This window comes from Mirounga leonina, unplaced genomic scaffold (genome assembly GCF_011800145.1).
Source record: "Mirounga leonina isolate KUSES-001 unplaced genomic scaffold, KU_Mleo_1.0 Mir_169, whole genome shotgun sequence".
NCBI lineage: Eukaryota > Metazoa > Chordata > Mammalia > Carnivora > Phocidae > Mirounga > Mirounga leonina.
This window is the reverse complement of record NW_023270431.1, coordinates 13,627,512-13,645,061: the sequence shown is the minus strand read 5'-3', so window position 1 is coordinate 13,645,061 and position 17,550 is coordinate 13,627,512. Positions and strand designations below refer to the sequence as shown.

At 33.7% G+C, this 17,550-nt stretch overlaps 1 protein-coding gene across 3 annotated transcripts in view; it reads right to left on the bottom strand.

Moving 5' to 3' along the window:
* ZNF654 (zinc finger protein 654) overlaps positions 1 to 17,550 on the bottom strand; it is an 84,918-nt gene that overhangs the window by 42,496 nt on the left and 24,872 nt on the right. For all 3 annotated transcript variants that reach the window (XM_035015164.1, XM_035015165.1, XM_035015166.1), the window contains exon 2: positions 16,691 to 16,836. In XM_035015164.1, coding sequence (XP_034871055.1) covers positions 16,691 to 16,836 — 146 coding nt within the window. The remainder of the gene's footprint in view (positions 1 to 16,690; positions 16,837 to 17,550) is intronic.

Below are 17,550 nucleotides of genomic sequence, written 5' to 3'. Positions count from 1 at the left end.
AAAGTGCATATATGACAAAAGCAGCATCTCAAATCAGTAGGGAAAAAGTTGACTTCTTTGTATTGGATAGTCAAATGTTATAAGACAAAACTGATTCACTCTAGGTTCCAAACAAGAAAAAATTCAAAGTGTATCAAAAACTTAAATATAAAAAATTAGACATTACAAATATCAGAAAAAAATCCCATATAACCTGGTTATAGACAAATCATTTTTCTTTAAATCATTCTTAACTATGATTCAAGATGCAAGAGCAATAGAGGAATACTGACAAATTTTAATTACATTTTAAAATGTCTAAAAATACGAACAAAATAAGCAAAATCAAAAGATGAATGAAAAAATAATGGTTTGTAAGGATATGCAAAAAGATGTTCAACTTCACTCACAATAAGAAAAATATAAATTAAGGGGCGCCCGGATGGCTCAGTTGGTTAAGCATCCGACTCTTGGTTTTGGCTCAGCTCATGATCTCAGGGTTGTGAGATGGAGCCCCATGTCAGGCTCTGCTCAGCGTGGAGTCTGCTTGTCCCTCTCCCTCTGTTCCTCCCTCCATTCTTGCTCTCTTGCTCTCTCAAATAAATAAAAAATCTTAAAAAAAAAAAAAAGAAAGGAAAATACATATTAAAAATACAAATTAAAACTACATTGAAGGGTGTCTGGGTGGTACAGTTGGTTGAGCATCCAACTCTTGATTTTGGCTCAGGTCCTGATCTCAGGGTCATAAGATGGGGCCCTGCATCGGGCTCTGCGCTCAGCATGGAGTTTGCTAAGAATTCTCTCTCCCTCCCTCTCTGCCCCTCCTGCTTGTGCTCTCTCTCTTTCTCTCTAAAATAAATAAATAAATCTTTTTTTAAAAAATACACTAAAATGCCATTACTCCTCTGTTAGATTAGCAAAAAAATCAAAAGTCTGATAACACAAAATTGGTAAAGTTGAATGTAAACAAGGACTAATTTTGTGGGTGAGAATGCAAGATGGTATGAGCTGTTATAAAGAAAACTTTGGCCTACTTAGCAAAATTACATATCTATTCATTCTTTGATTCTAGGAACCCACCCTAAAAATCTACTGGCAAAAACAAAAAAATGCATGCAAAAGGATATTAATCATAGCACTATTTATAATAGGAAAATAATAGAAACAATCCAAATATATATCATTAGCAGATATGACGGAATAAATTGGCACATCTACACAATAGAATACTATGAGGTATAAACAGGGACTTGGACTAAATCTTTATCTCCAAAGAGTACTCTCTAAGATATAATATTAAGAAAAAAAAAAGTGTGTATCTGTTTACATAAAAAGGGCATAGGGGTATGGTTATATATGTTAGTGGATCTTGTTTTTCTATCCAACTAACCAACTTTTGTCTTTTTTAATAGGTTTAGACCATTTACATGTAATATAATTTTTGATGTGCTTAGATTAAAACCTATTCTCTTAATAGCTGTTTTCTATTTGTTCTATCTTGTTCACTATTGCATTTGACCTCTTCTTCCACCTATTTTTGGATTAAGTAACTTTATAATTCCATTTTATCTCCACTTGGGCTTAATATATCCACCTCTGTATTCAATGTTTTTAGTGATTACCCTAGAATTTACAATATATATCTTTAACAAATCCCAGCATGCCTTCAAATACTATGCTGCTTTAGGTATAAGAATCTTTGTGCTATTCTTGTCATTCATTTTCATTTTAAATATGGTATAAACCAACAGTGCTTCACTACAATTCTTGTTGTAATCTCGGCATTTAGAAAATATGACCCATAGGCTGGCTTGCCAGTTTTTGTAAAAGTTTTATTGAGACACAGCTACATGCATTCATTTGTGTATTGTCTATGGCTGCCTTGGTGCTACAAGAGCAGAGTTGAGTAGTTACAACACCCTACAGTCTGCAGGTCTAAAAAAACCTGGCCCTTTAAAACAGTATTTGCCAACTTCTGCTTTAGGCAGTTATGTTTCACAGTGATTAAAAACAAGAAAATTCTATTTTATATTTATCTTCAGTTTTTATCATTACCAGCTCTCTTCATTTCTTTGAGTAGATTTTCTGTCTGGCATCATATTAGAATGGTATCTTTTGTAGTCCACATCTTCTGGGAATGAGTAATTTCAGCTTCTGATTCCCTGAAAACATCTTTAATTTCCTTCCGGTTGGAGAGTTATTATTATTTTTTTTTCTTTCAGCACTTTAAAGATGTCACTTCACTGTGTTCTGACTGGCATAGTTTCTGAGATGTCTGCTGTATTTCTGTAATCTTCTAAATTAGGTAATGCCTTACTCTGGTGGCCTTTAAGATTTCCTCTCTGATTTTCAGAGTTTGAATGTGATGGATCTAGGTGATCTAGGTGGTAGGTCAGGGTGTATATGTTTGAAATTATCCTGCTCCTGAGTTTCCTGGATCTGTGGTTGGATGTCTTTCTTTATAGTTGGAAAACTCATGGCCATCACTTTAGCAGTATTTCTTCAGCCTCATTTTTCTTCTCCTTCTAGGATTCTAGTAGACGTATATTATACAGTTTCATATTTCCCTAAAGCTCTTTTTTAAGTGCTCTGTTTTTTCTTCTCTTTTTCTCTTTTTACTTTTAGTCTGGGTAATTTCTATTGACTTATATTCAAGTTCGTTCATTCTTTCTTCAACTGTGTCAACTCTACTGATATGCCCACCAAAGGCATTCATCATCTATTACTGTGTTTTCCATTTCCAGCATTTCCATTTGAATTCTTTCTTAAAGTGTCCCATCTCTCTGCTAAAATCCCCAATGTTTAACCATGTTATCAACCTTTTCCACTAAAGCATTTATACCTGAATTTAGTTCTTCTAATTGATTTTCTCTTGATAGTGTCAATAATTTTTAGCTGAAAGCTGGATTTCATGATATACAACAGCATAGACTGATGTTAATAGTATTTATACCAGGGGATAGACATGCCTTTTCTTCCATTAGACCTTTATTATGGAAATTTAAGTAAATCTAGTCATGAATTAAGTGGGTTTGAGTTATGTTGTTGCTATCATGACCTTCAGTGTACCACCAGTTTCAAATTCCTTTACTGTTTTTTTAAAGATTTTATTTATTTGACAGAGAGAGAGAGAGAGCACAAGCAGGGAGGGAGCAGCAGAGAGGGAGAAGCTGGCTCTCCACTGAGCAGGGAGCCTGACACAGGGCTTGATCCCAGGACCCTGGGATCATGACCTGAGCTGAAGGCAGACGCTTAACTGACTGAGCCACCAAGGTGCCCCTCCTCTACTGTTATATTTAGGGTGGAGGCTGGGTTGCCAGATATTTTAGGTTTGGGAGGTCATGAGATCAAGCCCCGAGTCTGGCTCCATGGTTGACAGAGAGTCTGCTTTAGATTCTTTTTCTCCCTCTCCTTCTGCCCCTCCCTCTGCGTGCTTGCTCTCTCTCTCTCTCTCAAATAAATCTTAGGGCACCTGGGTGGCTCAGTTGGTTAAGCGACTGCCTTCAGCTCAGGTCATGATCCCAGGGCCCTGGGATGGAGTCCCACATCGGGCTCCCTGCTCGACAGGGGGCCTGTTTCTCCCTCTCCCACTGCTTGTGCTCCCTGTTCTCTCTTTGCCAAATAAATAAATAAAATCTTTAAAAATAAATTAAATAAATAATAAAATAAATAAATCTTTAAAAATACAAAGACTATTCTTAGCTTGGAAACCATATTAAAGGAGGGGGGGGGCATGGGCAGCATTTGACCCATGGGCCATAGTTTGCCAACTCCTAAGAATAACCACGTTAAGAAAGATATAAACGACCCAAATAAAACTTTTATACATCAAAAAATACAATATCTGAGATGAAAAATACATTACATGGGATTAATGTCAAATCAGATACTGCAGAAGATAACATCAATGAAAACAAGAGAGAGCATTATTAAAATAAAACACACCAAAAGAAAAGAAAGGAACTGATAAAAATGAACAGAACCATCAGTAAACTGTGGGTCATTTGTGGATTCTCTTCAAGTGTCATCCCTTAAGAAAACATAATGATGCTTTCTAAAATAATTTTTGAGGGTGCTTGGCTGGCTCAGTCAATAGAGCATGCAATTCTTGATCTTAGGATTGTGGTTTGAGCCCCACATTGGATATAAAGATTACTCAAAAATAAAAATCTTTTTATTTTTATAAAATTTCCCAAATTTGGTTAAAATTGTAAGTCCAAAGACCCAAGAAGCTTAAGATCAAGAAACATAAAGGAAACTACACAAGGCAAATTACAATCAAATTTCTTAAAACCAGGAATAAACTTCAAAAGATACCAATAAGAAAATGAAGAGAGGCTAGAGTGGAAGTATTTACTAATCACTTATCTGATACTGAATGTATAAACAGAATATATAAAAAAAAGTCCTACAATTCAATAACGCAAACAATCCAACAATGAGCAGAAGATTTGAATAGATACATTACCAAAAGAAGACATGCAAAAAAAAAAAAAAAAAAGAAGACATGCTATAGCAAGTATACAAAAAGATGGTTGCCATCAACAGCACTGAGGAAATGCATATTAAAGCCAAAATGAGATACCACCACATAACTACTAGAATGGCTATTATAAAAAAGACAAATAATATAAAAAATGTTAGTGATGTGGAGAAACTAACACCCCCCCCCGACAGCTGGTTAGAACTTCAAATGGTATAGTTACTTTGGACACAGTTTGGCAGTTCTGTGTTGAACAAATGTTAAACATAACATATAACATCCATTCCTAGGTAGCTACTCAAGAGAAATAAAAACATTTGTCCATACAAGACTTAATAATACACAAACGTTCGGGGCGCCTGGGTGGCTCAGTCGTTAAGCGTCTGCCTTCGGCTCAGGTCATGATCCCGGGGTCCTGGGATCGAGCCCCACATCGGGCTCCCTGCTCCGCGGGAAGCCTGTTTCTCCCTCTCCCCCTGCTTGTGATCCTGCTCTCACTGTGTCTCTCTCTGTCAAATAAATAAATAAAATCTTAAAAAAAAAAAATAATACACAAACGTTCAAAGCCAAAAATTGGAAACAATCCAAATATCCATTAATTGCTGAATGCATAAACAAAATGTACTATATCCATATAATGGAATACTATTCAGAACAAAAAGGAATGAGCTCCTGGTAAGTGTTACAACATGGATGAACCTCAAAAACATTATTTTAATTAAAAGAAATCATATCTAAAAGCCTATATATTGTGTTATATATTGTTTGTATGGAATGTCCAGAAATAACAACTCTATTGAGACAGAAAATAGATCAGGGGTTGCCTTGGGCTGAGGAGGGACTGGGGATTGGCTGTAAATGAGCATGAGGGAGCTTTTCAGTGTGATGAAAATGTAAACTGGATTGTGATGATAGCTGCACAACTCTACACACTTACTAAAAATTATCAAAGTATACACCTGCAAAGCACAAATAATACAAAATTTTTACCTCAATAAAGCTGTAAATTAAAAAAAAAACAAACCTAGAAGTGGGTAAGGAGTGGGGATGTACAGAGAAAACAAAATTGATATGCTGATAAATGTTGAAGCTGGTGATGGATAGGGCAGTTCATTATAATATTCCTTCTACTTTTGAATAGGTTTGACAACTGTCATAATTAAAAAAATTTTTAAACACAAGTATTGACAAAGGTATAGGGAAACAGGTACTCTTACACTGCTGGCAGCAAATGAAACAGTTGACAAAACCAAAAGACAGCCTACAGAATGGGAGAAGATATTTACAAATGTCTTATCAGATAGAGGGCTAGTATCCAAAATCTAGAAAGAACTTATTAAACTCAACACCCTTTCTCTAACTTCTTTCACTTAGGAAAATGCCTTCAAGGTCCACCATGTTGTCACAAATAACGTGATACCTTCTTTTTTGTGATATATATATATGAGATATATACACATTTTATGTGAGAGGGATGTATCATATTTTCTTTACCCATTTATCCATCGATGGGTGCTGAGGTTCTTTCCATGTCTTAGCTATTGTAAATAATACTATAATAAACATAGGAGTAACAGTATCTTTGCAAGATAATGGTTTTGTTTTCTTTGGATAAATACCCAGAAGAATTATTGGATTGTATAATAGTTCTACTTTCAATTCTTTGAGGGTACTCCACACCTTTTTTCATAGTGGCTGCAACAATTTACATTCCCACCAACAGGGCACAAGGTTTCCATTTTCTCACATCCTTGCCAACACATTTTTTCCTGTATTTTTGATACTAGCCATTCTAACAGGTGTGAGGTGGTAACTCACTGTGATTTGATTTGCATTTCCCTGATTATTAGTGATGAGCACCTCTTCATATACCTGTTGGCCAAATGCATATCTTATTTGGGAAAATGTCCATTCAGATCTTCTGACCATTTTTTAATTAGATTGGGTTTTTACTATTGAGTTACAGGAGTTCTTTGTATCTTTGGGATATTAACCACCTCATCAGATGTATGATTTGCAAACATTTTCTCCCATCTAGTAGGCTGCTTTTCATTTTGTTGATGGTTTCCTTTGCTGTGCACAAGCTTTTTAGTTTGATGTAAGCCCCCTTGTTTATTGTGCTTTTGATGCCTTTGCTTTGGGTGTCAAATCCAAAAATTTCACTGCCAAGACTAACGTCAAGGACCTTATCACCTATGTTTTCTTCTGGGAGTTTTATGGTTTCAAGTCTTAAGTTCAAGTCTTCAACCCATTTTGAGTTGATTTTTGTGTATGGTGTAAGACATGGTCTAGTTCCATTCCTTTGCATGTGGCTATCCAGTTTTCCCAGCACCATTTACTAAAGAGACGGTCCATTCCCCAATATATATTCTTGACTCCTTTGATATAAATTAACTGACCACATATGCGTGAATTTATTTTTGGGCTCTCTGTTCTGTTATGTTAATCTATGTGTCTGTTTCTATGCTAATACCATACTGTTTTGATTCCTACAACCTTGTAACATAGTTTGAATTCAGGTCATATGATGCCTCCAGCTTTGTTCTTCCTTTGTTACATTCAAATCGTAGGAATTATTTGTTCTATTTCTGTGAAAAATGCCAATGGATTTTTGATAGAGACTCCACTGAATCTGTAGATTGCTTTGGGTGGTACGAACATTTTAACAACATTAATTCTTCCAATCCATGAGTATGGAATATCTTTCCATTTATTTGTGTCTTCTTCAATTTCTTTTCATTAGTGCCACATAGTTTTCAGTGTACAGGTCTTTCATTTCCTTGATGAAATTTATTTCTAGATATTTTATTTTTTGATACAGTTGTAAATAGGACTGTTTTCTTCATTTCTCTGTCAGTTCACTATTAGTACACAGAAATGCAACATTTTTGTACACTGATTTTGCATCTTGCAAATTTATTAACTTTTTTTTATTAGTTCTAACAGTTTTCTTCATAGTTTCCTATGCATAATATCACATCATCTGCCAACAGAGACAGTTTTACTTCTTTTCTGATTTGGATGACTTTTTTTTTTTTTTTGCATGATTGCTTTGGCAAAGACTTCCACTACTATGTGAATGAAAGTGGCAAGAATGGGCATCCTTGTCTTATTAAAGGGAAAACGTTCAGCTTTTCACCACTGAGTATGAGTTAGCTATGGGCTTGTGATATATGTGGCCTTTATGATGTTGATGTATGTTCCCTTATACCCACTTCGTTGAGAGTTTTTATCATAAATGGATATTCAATTTTCTTAAATGATTTTCTGCATCTATTGAGAGAATCATAATGATTTTTACCCTTTATTTTATTAATGCACTATATCACATTGATTTGTGAATGCTTGAACCATCCTTGCATCCCCTGGGGGAAAAAACCCCACTTAATCATGGTGTGTGATCCTTTTAATAGGCTGCTGTATTCAGTTTGCTGATATTTTGTTGACTATTTTTGTAACTATGCTCCTCAGGGATACTGACCTGTAATTTTTCTTTTATTGTGGTATCCCTTTCTGGTTTTGGTATCCAGGTAATGCTGGCCTTGTAAAATGAGTTTGGAAGTGTTCCCACCTCTTCAGTTTTTTGAAGGAGTTTGATATTAATTCTTTTTTGAATATTGGATGGAATTCACCAGTGAAGTCGTCTGGTCCTGGACTTTTGTTTGTTGGGAGGTTTCTGATTACTGATTCAATCTCCTTTCTAGTAATTAGTCTGTTCAGATTTCTATTTCTTCATGATGCAGTCTGGTAGATCATGCGCTTCTAGGAATTTATCCGTTTCTTCTAGGTTGTCAAATTTGTTGGTGTGTAACTGTTCACAGTAGTCTCTTATCCTTTGTATTTCTGGTATTACTTGTCTATCTTCTCTTTCATTTCTGATTTTGAGTCTTCTTTTTTTGTTGATGAATCTAGATAAAGGCTTCTCAATTTTGCTTCTCTTTTCAAAGAATCAGCTCTTAGTTTCATCGATCTTTTCTTTTGGTTAGTCTCTCATTTCCATTCTGATCTTTGTTATTTATTTCCTTCTATCAACTTTGGGCTTCATTTGTTCTTTTTTTCCTAGTTCCTTGCAATGTACAGTTAGGTTATTTATTTGAGCTCTTTCTTGCTTCCTAAAGTAGGCATTTATCTTTATGAACTTCCCTTTTAGCACTGCTTTTGCTGCATCCTGTAAGTTTGGTATGTTGTACATATATCTATTTTCATTTGTCTCAAGGTATTTTTTGGTTTCTCTTTGACTTCTTTTTTGACCCATTTGTTCAATAGATTGCTGTTTAATCTTCACATATTGGTAGTTTTTCCAGTTTTCTTCTTGTAATTGATTTGTTTTTATACCTCTGTGGTCAGAAAAGATGCTTAATACAATTTCATTCTTCTTAAACATATTAAGACCTTTTTGTGGCCTAATAAATGATCTATCCTGTGCACATGAAAAGAAGGTATATTCTGTTTCTTTTGGATAGAATATTCTGTATATGTCTGTTTAGTCCGTCAGGTCTAATGTGTTGTTTAAAGCCAATGTTTCCTTATTTTTTATCTGCATGATCTAACCATTGATGAAAGTGGGATATTAAAGTTTCCTACCATTATTATATTACTGTCTATTTGTCCCTTTAGATCTCTTAATATTTGCTTTTATGTAATTTAGGTGCATCTAAGAGAATGTTTTTAAGATTTCTGTATAAGGAGCAATGGGCAAAACTCTGTCATCTTTTCAACAATTCAGAAGCATTTCTTTTTCTTTCTTCTTCTTGTTTTATTCCACAGTGAAAGCTGACAGTATGATGTTGTGGTCCAGTTCTACAAACCAAAGCTATTAGGAGGAAGGGAGGAAAAGTTAAAAGGTTCAAATCTGTAGTTTTTCAGGAATCTGGCTTAGCCCAAAATAAAGACATTCAAATTCAGAAAAATTCAAACATGTATTTACACAATTCATAATGACTCTATACATCTTCTAAAGAATAATCTTCCTAAAAGCAGTGAAAATAGTAATAGCTTTTAGTCTACTGCTTTTTCACTCTAGTTTTTGTGTATCTCCACTGACCAAGAATTATCAAGCCTTCCTTCAATTATATTAGAAAAGCAGTAAATACCATTTTATAAAACTATGCATGTATATACCTCTAGGTTCTGATATATATCAACATGGATGGGAATAGAGTATGTCATCACCTGATCACTTTTCATCTCTGTCAACACAAATATACCACTTAATAATCCCTCTCTATCTCTTTGCCAATAAAATGACTATTAAATGCCAATAAAATGAAGTCTCAATTGCTTCACCCCAAAATTAACAAATGGAACAATAAAGGCCAAAATTATAAGGAAAAAAATTCTAAGCATTACTAGCACCAAATGAAATGCTGAGTTTCTAAACATAGCCAGTATAAACAAATGCATGCAGGTTTGTCTAATGTTGACTTTAGCTACAACAAATCCTGAAAACAAAATATTCTAATTTAATGGTAAAGAAAAACAAAGCAATGCGGAGAGAATTTAATATGGGAATTAAATTAAGATCACCAATTGCCTCAAAAAGGAAATCATTTCTTTTTTTAAATTAATTAATTAAGGTTTAAGTAGGCTCCATGCCCAATGTGGGGCTTGAACTCATGACCCTGAGACTGAGTCACATCCTCTACCAACTGAGCCAGCCAGGCGCTCCAGAAATCATTTCTTTAAAGAGAGAAAACAAAGAAATAGCAGGCTAGACAGCCTAGATTTCTCTGTAAAATAAATGAGATCACCTGCCACAAATGATTAGTAAAGATAATAGATATAAAATTGGAGAAGGTTTTGAATAAGTGTTGGTCAAAAAATTAAAAAATCAAGAAGCAGTAAGTGCTACATGTTGCAGAGAAAGGACATACAGATTGGGGCCATAAGACATACACCTTTAGTGGGGCCTGGCCCCACCCCCAAAACAGCCCTTTATAATTATCCTTTCTTCCTTTAATTTGTAAGCTATTTCCTAAGTTAGTTGAAGCCTAGACCTAAGTTATAAATACAACCAAATAAAACTTGGTTGAATAGAAGTTAGGTACAAAATATGTTTAAAATGTAATTCCATTTAGCAACATAGTCAGAAAGGGTTACTGATCTATCATTACATGTGTGGCCTAACACATGAATGTCTAACCAATCTAAATAAGACACTGATTATACCCATTTAATTCCATGAAAGAGACGGCCTTTTGGTCTTTTCTTCTAGGCAATTTGGCATATTAGGGTATACATTTTTAGTATTTGCCACTACACATAATAAATACTACTAGCTGAACTAGTTCCCTCCCCAGTGGATCATATAGATCTTTGTGGACCTTAAACGGCTGCCAGGCAAATAGGTACTGTCCATCATGGAACCCTGTGTGGAATGCTAAAATCTATGAACATTTACTTTCTGTTGGGCTAAAGGTGGCTGGAAAGGCAACATTAAAGTTTGCTTTTATTTTATATAAAACTGGTGAAGTCTAAGTTCTCTGCCTAAAGATCCACTTAATTTCAGGGTGTTTGGCTCTGTAAAACAGAAATCAGTGTTTAACCAATCTAAAACAAGAAAACAATAGGAAACAAAACAAAACAAAACAAAAAACACTTAACTCAGACTTGCAAAAGTCCCCTACACTTCTTAGGCCTAAGTTTTCTTATCTATAGAAGAGATTTAACCTGAAGTCCTTTTTAGTGAAAATACATACATACATATACACACAGCTAAATCTTCATTTCTTTAGAAAATACACTTACTAAACGAGTCAACCTAGGTAAAATCATAATTAGTCAATTTAAGACAATTCTCTACATGACTATATTCACTGCCACAAAATTAAAAAAAAAACAAACAAACTCAAGTATGAATAAAAACAGAATCCACCTTCCTTCCCTGTAAAGAAGACTTTCACAAAACTGTAGTTTTTGTAGTCTCCCAGTCTATAGAAGGCACATCTTCACATATGTATAATTTACAAGATGGAACAGGCTTTTATGAAGGTGGACATATGGACCAGATAATACTGCCACAGAATAAAGTAACTTATATGTTTAACATATATTTTATATATATATATATATACATACTTATATATATATTTATATAAAACAAAATCTCATAGATATTACTTAACTCTTTAGCTCACCTATAATTTTTTAGTATGTCAAGTGAGTAAGAAACGTTAAGTACATGATATGGACCACAAACAAGAATTCAACAAACAGATATGAATTATAATGAAATCCATTAATATCCTGACATCCTATCCAGTCACCTTGCACATTCTATTTGCCATCCCTGGGAGGCTCTTCTGCTCCTTCATCTAAATAACTGTTATCATTCATTCAGAGCTCAGCTCAAGTGTTAGCTCACCAGCAAATTTTCCCTGACCTCCCAGACCAAGTCCCCTGTTATACTCTCTCATGGTACCCTGTAATTCTTTCATAATTATAATTACATAATACTGTGACTGCTTATTTAATATGTTTTAGCTTTGTAAGATCTTTGAGAACAAGGACTTATCTCTCTTATTTTCTATTTTAGCCTAGAACCAAGCACAAGAGATTCACTGAATGAATGAATGAATGAATGATTATGGAATTAGAAGAATTTTCTGGTTTATATTTTTATTAAAATAAACTGAACACTGTTAAAGACTCTTTAGTCTTTTAATAGTATCACCATGTTGCTATTTCCTCATTTTTCTTCTGGTATTAAAAATACAATTAACTTTTCTGTTAAAGTAAACTCAAATAATGCAGGAAGTTTTCCTTATAAGAAACATTACTCTTTGACAAACCACTAAGATAGTTTACTTTCTTTTGCCTAACACTGTGCAAAAATTTGCTTCTGCTTAATACATTATTTTTTTCATTAGCAGTAGTAAAAAAGATAGCAAGCAATGAAACGGAAACTAACAAATGAGTTAAATTAAAAAAAAAAAAAGTACTTCTGAAAACCTTAAAAGTATTTCCCATTATAACACGAATGTTAACAAAGATTATATAGGTGAAAGGTGGGGGAAAAATCCAAACAGGCACTGAAACAAGAATAATACTTTTTGCTTACAAATAATGTTATTTCTTTTGATACTTATTTTCTTTTCCTCAGAAATCAGTAGAAAATAACTAAAACTGTTTCAGTAGTTTTCAAAATGACACATAAAATTATTCTTTGTAGTGGACATCTGTTATGTTTGTTTACCTAGCAGCTCTCTTTCACACTCCCTCATTTGCTTCTTGAGGGAACTTGCTTACCCCTCCAACATTTCTATGGTTCTGATTGGCCTGTAAATGTAGTATCCTCGTTCCCCCAGCCATGGGGTGAGCTGATCATCAGACTGAGCCAAAATTCTTACTATACTCTCCTAAACACAGCTATTAGTCAAAGCAGGAGGCACATAAGTTGGCTGGGCTCAAGTTCCCAAAAATATTTTGAGGATTACAAATGGGTGGGGGGAGGTTCTTCTCCCTTGGTTAATAAACTAAGCTTAATTGCAGAACTGTCAGGAGCCCTGAGTGAATGAAGACAAAAAAGGGAAGACAGAAAGGGGGAGAACAGTTCTAGATGATATTTTATTCTCTGGATTCAGAAAATCCTGAAACTAGTTCTAGTCCTTGCTTTTCCATGGTGTAGTCATCTAATAAATCCCCCTACACCCTTCTTTTTTTGCTTAAGCTAGCTTGAGTATGTTTGTCAATTATAATCAGAAAGTCCTAATACATCTTCCATATTCATTTGGGCATCATAAAAAAAAATAAATAAAAGAAATATACATTTTTAAATAATATAATTTTCTTTACACTGCATTGCTCTTACAAATCTATAAGGTTATATTCTAAACTCTTTCCTCCTACAATTTTTTTTTCAGCTTCACTGGGGTATAATTGACAAACAGAAATTATATATATTTAAGGTATACAACTTGATGTTTTGAAATACATATACACAGTGAAATTATCACCATAATCAAGCTAGTTAACATATCCATCACCTCACACAGTTCTCATATAATTTTAAATATCTACAAATAAACTTTTAAAGAAACACAATGTACATGTACTCTTTTAAATTTTATATACATACATAAAGCAAAAAAACCATATACTTCATATATATGAAATTAATACACCTTCAAGATTTAAAAATGCTAACTGTACAGAAAGAATTCAGTCTTCTCTCTCACTAGTCCAATGCTCTAGAATTAACAACTTTCAAAATTTTTAATAGCTGTTGATAATAAGCTTTGTCAGTATTTCTTTATTTACCAATTTTAAATATTACCTCTTGATTTTCTGCTGTGGGAGAAGAGAATTTAATTCCTCACACAACCAATTCCACATTCCCATTAGTTATTAGTTCTTCTATTATTGATCTTTATAACTTTACTTACACATTTATTTATGGTTTCATGTACTACTGATACTCCATTTTGTAAAGTAAGAATCGAAGGATATTTTTTAGTGCCCTTATTCTTCACTTTCAACTTGTAACTTCCATCAAATAATCTTATATTGAATGGTTAATAATTTCCTTCTGTTCTGTAACTGTAATTATTTTTGTACTCTATAAAGTTTAAAGTCAGTAAACATCATTTACATTAAGAAAACTAAGTCATTAAGCGTCTGCCTTTAGCTCAGGTCATGATCCCAGGATCCTAGGATCGAGCCCCGCATCGGGCTCCCTGCTCAGCGGGAAGCCTGCTTCTCCCTCTCCCACTCCCTCTGCTTGTGTTCCCTCTCTTGCTGTGTCTTTCTCTGTTAAACAAATAAAATCTTTAAAAAAAAAAAAAAAAAGAAAACTATGTAAATAACACTCAGTACATATTGAAGTAGTCTGCTATAATTCTGTGTTTTTTCCTGTTCAGATTATTTTTAATTTTCCTGGAGTATCTAATTCCCTTTTTATTTTCTTGCCTTTTTTTTTTTTATCACTACCTTAAATGGTTCTAAATTCTCAAGATTACTCTCAAATCTCCAGTTTTACTGAATATTACCTATTCAAGGTGATCTATGAGACCTACTACTCAACAGTGATCCTAGGACTTCTCTTTCCTCTATCTCAAGTAAAAAAACCACTATTTTCTAGATCCACTGTCATTTTCTGGAATACATTCTCTAATAACTTCCTAAAAGAAAGGGTATGTCGACAAGTCAATCTTCTACATCCTTATATACATGGAAATGTTCTTTCTAACTCTCACACTTCACTTACAGTTTGGATGAGTATAAAATCCTACATTGAAAATAATTTCTCCTCAAATTTTTCAAGACAATGATTCATTATAGTCTACCACCCATTGTTAGTTGTATGAGTTGTATGAAGACTGATACCAACTTGATGTTTGTTCCTTTGTAGGTAACCTAGTTTTTCCTCTCTACAAGATGTTCAAATCTGTTTTTTCATTCTTGGTATTTTGAAATCACAAATGGTGTAATTAACAGAGTATCTCTTATATTTACTGTCCTAAGCACTTCTTGAGTTCTTTCAGTCTGGAAGTTCATGACTTTCAGTTCTGGAAAATTCTTTTATTTTTTCTTTAAAATTTTCCTCCAATATATTTTCTTTAAGTTCTTTTTCTGGAACTCCAACTACTTAGATAATGAACCTCCTGCATAAAGGCACCATATCATTTTTTTTTTCCTCTGACACATTCCTTCTCTTTGGTACTGTTTTACATCCTGGATTATTTCTCCAACTTTACCCTCCAAATTTCCTCCTACAGAACTTTAAATTTTAACCATCATTAGATTTCCTTAATTTAAACAGACTCATTTTTGGTATCTCATTATTCCATTCACACAGCATGATATGTTGATGTTTTGATGTTACACATATCATCTTAACTCTCTCTGAAAATATACATTATAGATTTTATATTTTTCTTTATTTTTTATTTTCTTTCGAAGTTTTTGTTTTTCACTGTATTCTTTTCATGTTGAAGGCATTCCTCAACTGTCTGAGGATTCCTGAATCCTCATTAATATTTAAGAATAAGGCCATAAACAGATTAATTGGGAGCTCTATGAGCATGTCTAGACTTTGGTGACTGACAAGTTTTTCTTTAGGGTAATTAAGTGATTACCTAGTTGTCTCAAAGAGGAAACTTTAACTTCCAGAATGCAAAGGTCATTACTCCAAAGTCATTTAATTCTTTAGAGGAGGGGAAAAAAAGTAGCAACTCTGTTTCCCTACCCCAACTTGGCCCTAAGGTTTGGTGACTGGCCGGAATGGAAAAACTGCAATTAACTCCTTTATCTGCATTCTCCCAAAGTATCTCATTCCCTACTCTCTATTTCACACCTTGCATATTCAAATTCTACACCTCTCTAGGATTCTGGGGGAGGGGGGCAAGACAAGCTAGACCTTCTATAAGGCAGAAGGTAATTCTGTTTTAACTGCTACAGTTTTTTAAAATGTTTTACCAATAATCAAGTATACACACATACATAAAAATAAATATATGAAACAAGAATGTCACTAAATAGTACTGATCCTACAAGACATTCTCTGGTATTTTCTCTTGTATTTTCTAATGTTGATAAATGATTTTACAACGTGTTACTGTGATGTGTGATCTGAGGTGCACACATGCGCAAAACAGAAAATGAAGTTGTGACTTGTTTCTGTCATGAACACTCTTCTCTGTTCTCTCCCCTAGAAAATTTTTGAAATCTTTCATTCACTGATGGCTCATCTCTACTTTCTTTTCACTGTATTTCTCTCTTTTACATCTTTACTATCACTTTAGTAGGATCTACCGGAGCAAAAAGAATAAACACAAGTGCTCAGGTTTGTGATCTTTAACTTGAATTCCTCTACAAGTATTTTTAAAAACCAGGAGTTTCCTAAGCTCTTTCTGGCCTGATTTAAGGTCCCTCTGCTAACTATGATGGCCTCAATTGCTGTATTTGGGGACTTACCATTAGTGCTAGGGAATTAAAAAAGCAAAGTGATGGCAGTGACCATAAGAATCTATGCAAAAATTCCAATTAACTCTAAAACTAAGAGTAAAATTATGGCTATATGTTCAAAGTTAAACCTAAATACTTATTGAAGAAATGGAAATTTCTTTTCTTTTCTTTCTTTCTTTTTTTTTTTTACAGTGCAGGGTTTTGGAAATTTCTTTTTGAGGGAAGACTTTAGGAAAGGCTACTTCCACAGAGAAAATAATCAAAACCCAATTCTCAGATATGTCAAGAAAAATAATACTTTTATAAGAAGTAAAGCGTACTTACAAAGCAAGGCTACTCAAAACATACTGTACGTGCTCACATTCATCTGGGAATGATGCACTGGCTGATGTAAAACAGCAAAGTGCAGTCTGAAGAACCTGAAGCTGTGGCAAAGGGACCTGCCATCTTCCAGCATAATCTTCAACCACCTGATAGAGAAATAATCCAGAAAGTACATTATTATAGAAAATATTCTCAACATCTTGAGTTTAAAAATTATGATGAAACTACTAGATAAATTAAAGCATTAGTTCAGCATGAATACAAATGATTTAGGGGGAAAAAGATTATTGTTTATTTTCATAGTGTACATCTGAAAATAAAATTAACTAATTATCTTTGAAAATGTGGAAAAGAAATATAGTATACGAATAATTATACTGTCCAACTGCCAAATCTTTAATAAACTCTAACAAATGTCCTTCACCTCCCATATCCAGCCTTTGTCAAAACATCAATTATCAAAGATTAAAATAGCTAGACAGTAGAATGTAGTAATAAAGAAAATTAGAAATGAACATGATCATTACTATTACTATTTATTAAAGACTAAATTCTAAGCATTCTGGCACCAATGGGTATTAAAAAGATATAGTGGCATGATGCTCCGATTATAAAAGTTTAAGCTGTACAATAAGATGGAGAAGAGTCCAGAATATATTTAGTCTTGGCTCTGTCACTTTACTAGCTTTATGAATTTGGATAGGTCATCTTCCTTCTCTATGCATTAGTTTGCTCATTATAAAGTAGAGATAATAACACTTATCTTGCAGGTTTACTGTGAAGCTAAATTAGGATAATTTATGAGAAAGCATTTTAAGAACTATCAATTGCTATATAATGTTAATTATGATTTCTCATAT